The sequence below is a fragment of the Lipotes vexillifer genome, unplaced genomic scaffold (genome assembly GCF_000442215.2).
Source record: "Lipotes vexillifer unplaced genomic scaffold, Lipotes_vexillifer_v1.1 scaffold1674, whole genome shotgun sequence".
NCBI classification, from domain to species: Eukaryota; Metazoa; Chordata; class Mammalia; order Artiodactyla; family Lipotidae; genus Lipotes; species Lipotes vexillifer.
The window spans coordinates 817,996-825,156 of NW_006781722.1; the positions used below are offsets into that span (position 1 = coordinate 817,996).

Genomic DNA, 7,161 nt, shown 5'->3' on the forward strand with positions numbered 1-7,161 from the left:
GATTAATATATGTAGGGAAATAGGAAGATCTATTTCAGATAATTTGAGTTTGGGACAACCGTGGCGCAATCGTGCAGGTAAGTCCAATAAGCAGCTGTAAATGTATGTGTGGATACACCACAGAAAAGACAACAATATCCAACAAGAATAAGAAACTGTGCTTTGACCATGTAAAAACATGTGTTGTAGAGTGAATGTTTGTGCCCCCCCCCCCGAATTCATGTTAAAATCCTAACTGCCAATGTGACGGTATAGGAGGTGGGACCTTTGGGTGGTGATTAGGGCTCCACCCTCATGCATGGGATTAGTGCCCTTATCAAAGAGACTCCAGAGAGCTCTCCTCAGCCCTCCCACCATGTGAGAACACAACAAGAAGACTGCCATCTACAAACCAAGAATTGGGTTTTCACCAGACACCAAATCTGCCAGCATATTGATGCTGGACTTCCCAGCCTCCTGAACTGTGAAATATAAATATTTATTGTTTAAGTCACCCAGTGTATGGTATTTTTGGTATAGCAGCCCAAGCAGACTAAGACAGCATGAAAACTTGATTTTAAAATAAGGCTTCATTGGATATTACTCATCTCTATTTACAAAATCTCTGCTACTTGGAATTGTTGTCACTACGAGGGTTAGAATTAATGTTAGGATACAGGCAGGGCTAAACATCCTCTTTGGGCACAGTTCCATCATTATCTGAAAAACTGTGGGAGAACGTAAAGGCACACAAACCAGCATCTAGAGTCTTCAAGGTTAAGGGTGTGTGAATATAAGGCTGGGATATGCTGGGCCGTCAACCAGCACTGGTTAAGAAGCTCTCCGGCAACCCAGTGTTGTTATGCTAAGCTTTTTATTCTTTCTCCCTTTCTCTGCTCACCTCCCTCAATGAGTACTCCATCTATCTTGTCTCAGCCTTTCTGCTATGTTCACTCAAATACCCCTTTCTCTCTAAGTTTCTCCAACCAAATTATTTTTCTCCTGCCACATGTATCAACCTGAGTATTTCTCTAGTAACCTCTTTCAACTTGTCTTTAGAACCTTTCTCATCATGTCTATCCTCTCACCCCTCCCTTTCACAGGTACACTGCAGTGGTCATGCCAGTTCACTATCAACATGGCACAGGACAGAGCTCCTGTCGGCGCGTGACCCTCATGATCACGGCTGTCTGGGTGCTGGCCTTTGCCGTGTCTTGCCCTCTCCTCTTTGGCTTCAACACCACAGGTAACAATGACGGCCCCACTTTCAATAGCGGCATGATTCACAGCACACCTGAATGGTTGTGAGTGGTGCTCTGACCCCTGGTCAATGTAATCAAATGAGGATGCTATAGACTGCAAAGCATTTGCCTTTATTGATTACAAATAAAATAGAAAGCAAAACCTCTTCAATTAATGGCACAGGAATAATGTTCTGCCCCAATTAATGAAAAGTCTGCTTACTCCTATTTTGAAAGAAAAGCCATTGTATTCATTTAAAGAAATGTGCCAGTTAAAAAACTATGCTGTATGAATAATTCAGGTGAAGTTTACTAACGAAAAGGTGATAATTCGTAATGGATTTACAATGCAAAATAACATATCATGAAAGCCCTGGAGTAGGGTATACAGTTCTAACTTTTTATTCAATAAAAATCATTTCTGGTGTTTGGGAACTAGCATGAATTCCTAAATTACTGGAGGATGTATTTTATATTTTTTAATATACAAAAATTTTGGCCATGGTGCTTGGCACATGGTACTTCGTCTGTTGGATGGATGGATGGATGGATGGGTGGGTGGTTGGATGGATGGGTGGACGGACAAATGGATGAACAATGTGTATATCTGAGTTGTCTGGGACCTTAGATATGACACCAATCCAAACTGACACCTCACAGTGCCTTCAGTGTCTGTTCCATGACCATCTTTCAGCCTCAAGAATTTCATGTGTTGAATGGAAACTATTAGCACATATAGTATAGTTACAGGTATTGAAAATAAACAGAGTGTTCACTAAGAGAGAACTGATTGACTCATGTTCTAGTGTTCATCTGGATTTCTTATTTTCTCCATTTGAATTGATTCACTCAATTCCTACTATGTTCCAGGTTCATGAATTGCTGGTATATATGTACAAGTCACGTAGCTGTGTACTTATGTGTATACAGATATATGTAACACATTACATATAAATACAGGCAAATCCTACTTATATACAGTCTTCAAAGAGTCATTTGCTGCTCAATTATTTAGAAGTCAAAATACATTTAGGAAGACAGAGGCTCTGGAGTCAGAAAAATCTAGATTCTAACTCCAGTTCTGCTGCTTAACAGCTGTGTCTGCTTGAACAAGTTACTTAACTTTTCTAAGTTAAGCTTCCTTGTTGATAAATTTGGGATAACAATACAGCACAGCATAAACTTGAACAAAATCAAATACGTGGACTAGGTCTATGTATTTAGTTAGGAAGTTTTCAGTATTTATTTTTATATATGGCCTCCTACAAGTAAGTCCAGCAACTTCATCTCTAAAATTATATGTTAGGTTGAACTCTTTATAATAGATGACATATTACTGCATGTGTCATATATCTTTACTTATTACTGTTCAGGGCTGTAATCAAACCATGTGTATCTTTATATGTGATTCACGGTGAATTTTGACGCTCTAGAATTTTCATTGACTCTAGAATCTAAGCCTACATATGTTATAACTCCACTCTACCTCCTTCACAGAGTTCTTTTACAAGTAAGTGAGGATTAAATTGGGATAACATACATAGATGTGCCAAACACACATACCTGCTCAAGGTTAGCCTTGTTTCTCTGCTACATTAGAGATTAAGTCGCCAAGTCATCCAACAAAGATGTGCCTGGTTAACTCAGGGTGTTCCTAAAATACGCTGTTATTGTCTTTGCGTTACTCTTTAACGCTTCCCATTATCAGTCACCAATGTCACGTTATAAACACAAACATGCGTGTTCACGCACATGCACCAAGGTGACGTTCTCTAACACGACTGTAGAAGCTGACTCTGGCGCTCAAATACCATTTCAATGAGTCTTAATGTGCTTTGGGGGTTAGTCTGATAACTAAGCCACCTTCTATATCCATGTTTCTATGAGAAAATGCCTTATAAGTTGGAATTTGTAGTATGGGCCACTTCCTACCACTGCTAGACCAAGGCAATCCTTAACCCGGCCAGCAGCAAAGCCCCACCAACTTTTGCTGGGCCAAGTGATTCCTCTTCCTCATTCTTAGAGGCTGGCAGGGGCGGTCTTTCTCATGTGCACGCATGGGCGCACACACACACACAGATACACAGACACACAGATACACACAAACAGACACACACACAGATACACACACACATACACACAGATATGCAGACACATAGATACACGGACACACACAGACACACAGATACACACACACACACACACACACACCTGGTAACACTTAGTCAAAATCTGACATTAGACAGTTCCCAGTTAAAGTCAACATATAAAGTCATTGCAGTGTTGTTGCCACCAGTGAGATCATTATTGTTTCAGAAACAAAACTCAGAAAAATCTTTCCAAAAGGATTTTCAAATATAGAATTAAGAAGGCAAAAAAGGCTCATGACTTACCACGTATAGGCTCACTTCTTTCTCAACTCTCTCTCTCTCTGTCTCTTACTTTTAAATGTATTAATTAGACTATAGTAGGCTCTCCATGTATTCATGTATTGTGCTCAAGTGTCAGGTCCATTGTAAAAGCCCAGTAGATACTAGCTAGTGTTATTGTTGTTATTATTATAATGTATTAGAAAATGTTCCTCTGCCTCAATATTTAACTATGCCCCTGCTCCAAGGGATATCTAAACAGTGGTAGTCCTTGCTCTGCTCTCAGGGAATTTGTAAGCAGGACTCAAGGCAGAGAAGCCCCACCGGCCTTCTCTGCCTCAGTCTGACCTTCACAGCAAAGCTTCATTATCTTGATAGATGTGGGTTCCTCCAGCACCTCTTACAGCTCTAAGGAATTTCCCACGTTCATTCAAAAGCCCAATATAAATGACTTCTCTCAGCCATTTTTTTCTACTCCTCCTGTGAGAAGGAGAGGATACTGCCAACAACACCTGATATTGGCAGTGGCTGGACTTTCATGAGGTGCAACACAAAACAGAACTTTCTGGCAGGGCTCTTCTTTTAAGGAAATGGGCTGCCACGTGGGACTCTGAATTGTCAGAGAACGTAACATAGAGGAAAGTTGAACTTCAGGTTCTTCTATCTTGGAATTGCTCTTATTGTCCGAAGAAAGAGTGACATGCATGTCTGGATGCACACATAAAGCAGGATCTTGGGTCACAAGAGAGTTCCAAGGCTGCGGGGCCTGGCTGACCCGTGTTGCGCCAGGTCCCAGCAGAGACCCAGCCGTCAGGAGCCAAAGAGCACATCATCAACAGCCCCTGATGGCAGCGGAGGATGGAGTGTTAGTACTAGAGGAAACCTGAAAGATCCCTGATCCTTTTATTTTACAGATAAGAAAAATAACTAGTATTTAAATTTCTGTTAAATCAGATAGCTATTGGGTTATTAAAAATTCCAGAATGGAATTTTTATAGCTGGTGACCAGGGTTTAAGAAACTTTCAAGGGCAGAAGAACTTAAAGTTGAGAAAGTCCTACCAACTGACTTAATTTTCCTCTGAAACAAAGAAATGGAGGAGGGCTATTTTGATTTTAGCAATAGAACGCCTCACCTGGCTTTCAGAACCCTGCATCTGGGGGTTGGGGGACTTGGTTGAGAAGCACAAAGAGAATACTAGGCTCATCTTCGATCAAATTCATTAAGATCTCCTGTCTTTGGAAACAAATTGAGGACAAATCCTTCAATGAGCTAGAAGTTCATGAATCTCTCAACTCAACTTGCTTTTGACTTTGCCATTCACATGACTGTGGGACTCAAGTTCCCAGGCTAGCCCACGAAAGATATTTAGTGTATCACCGAGCACAGCGCCTTGAATACAGCGGGTGCTCTGTAAACTTGCATTGAATGAGTCAGTGGATGAGTCCTCATCATCATTCTTTCCTCCTTAGCTGTTGAGATTAGTTGGGATAAACATCCCAATCTCGGAGGATGGGGGGTAGCCTCCTGGCCCTCCCTATTACGCTCCAGCTAGTGACTGCTGATGTGCTTATGGAAAATGTTCATCTGTACAATTTGCTCATTTATTCATCATTCATGTATTCATTCATTCAATAACTGTTATGCTGACAGCACACTACCCTTTCAGTTAAATAATCAAGACAAGACATCTCATCTCCTGGGGAAGCCTAGCTCCTGGGGGCCTCACTGCCCTTACCACCTCCTCAGGACTCAGCAGAGAGAAGCTTTCAGAATTGCCGTGTGTGGTGTTTCACTCTGCACTGCCCACAGGACACACACCCAGGCCAGGCTTGGCGGAGCCTGGGGCAGGGCCCCACTCACTGCCCAACCATCTCCAGCATCACTCTGCCTGCTGACAGGCCTCATGGGGCGCATAACATGGAGAAATGCTGGCAGAGGCTGCAAAACTCTGTCTAAGGACAGGCAGCAGTTTCTTAGGTAGGGAATAAAGGAAGGAAAGGATGACAATGCAGGTTCAGGGACTGTATACTGAAGATCATTGATCAGCGATTTCGAAATAGCTATGTGCTCTCTCTTCACTCTGTTTCTCATACATATGCTTTCAATATTTCAACATTTCAATATTTCAATGCTTTTAATGGAAAAATAAATACTTGTACATGAGAAAACATAAGGTATAATGAGGCATATGTACAGACTTACCTGTATGTCTCCCTTCTACCCTAGATTGCCAGTCCCCCTGTCCCCTCCCTAGAAGTGAACACCCATATTCTTTAAAGATAATGCTCGGGACTTCCCTGGAGATCCAGTGGTTAAGACTTTGAGCTTCCACTGCAGGGCGCACGAGTTCAACCCCTGGTCAGGGAACTAAGATCCCGCACGCCACGCCTGAAGCAAGGGCATACAGACACCCGTGCATGGACACATGTGAGTGTGTGTGTGTGTGTGTGTGTCCATGTTTACACAAATGGAAGCATACTATACCCACTCTGGCTCCTGGCTTTTTAAATGTAGTAGTTAATATATAAAATATAGAGGCCAGCCTCCCAAAACCAGAGGAGGATAGAGAAGGGTAGATGGTATATCTGCAGAGACGCATGGGAACTACCCAGCACACCAAGGATGGTGACAAGACGAATAGGGGGAAAGTGGCCCTGCCACCCCTCTGACCCCCTCACTACAAAACGTGCTGAGGTACCTCCTCATTAGAGGAGGCATTTCAATCATAGACGCTGACAGCAGGGGAGCTGACGGCAGGGGAAGGGTGATCACTGCCAGCATGGCTCCTTACAGATTCACAAAGACCACCAGCCGCCACCCTATCCTTACTCCCAACCCCACTCCCCTAAAGACCAGAAGATGCCATTTTGGTGACCACTGTTCAGAGTTTTATGAGCCATTTCTCAGGCTTTGGTGCGATGACATTAATTTTACCTGAATTTTACCCCCCTACCAAGAGAATCAGAGAATTTCGAGTAGCTCATAAAGATTCTGGTGGCAGTGCCGTCATTAAAATGCCTGACTGAGCACTGAATACATGCTTTCTTGTTCATTTCGTTTTAATTCTTAGCTGTTGCTACCTTCTCTCCCCCACAAATATTCTTCCCTATAAGTCTCTCTCCAAGTTTTCATTCCAAGTGATACCTTCCCTTTCAAGTTCAAAAAGCTCAGAGGAAGCATATAATAAATAATAGTAAAGAATAAATAATAATAATAGTTACCATTTCGTCTCACAACCACTACATGAGACAATATTTTTGTCCTTCTTTTACAGACCACGAAACTGAGGCTTGGCATAGTTAAGTAACATGCCCAAGGTCACACAGTTAGTAAATGGAGACCTGGGTCTCCCACTTCAGGCTGCCTGGCCTCTACCTACCTCCATAGACCAAGAAGCAGAATGAGGGGCCCACGTGGCCACGGTCCTCTCCCCACCAGTTCACATCTGAGGCTGCATCTTCTGAGGCCAGAGTTTGGGCTGGAGAATGCCCATCCCTTTATTAAGATTGGCTGGGGCTTCCCTGGTGGCGCAGTGCTTGAGAGTCCGCCTGCCGATGCAGGAGACGCGGG

The 7,161-nt window shown here is 42.8% G+C and overlaps 1 protein-coding gene across 2 annotated transcripts in view; it reads left to right on the forward strand.

Moving 5' to 3' along the window:
- The window catches only part of DRD3 (dopamine receptor D3), a 37,300-nt gene that overhangs the window by 21,773 nt on the left and 8,366 nt on the right, over positions 1 to 7,161 (forward strand). For both annotated transcript variants that reach the window (XM_007454828.1, XM_007454829.1), the window contains exon 3: positions 1,083 to 1,225. In XM_007454828.1, coding sequence (XP_007454890.1) covers positions 1,083 to 1,225 — 143 coding nt within the window. The remainder of the gene's footprint in view (positions 1 to 1,082; positions 1,226 to 7,161) is intronic.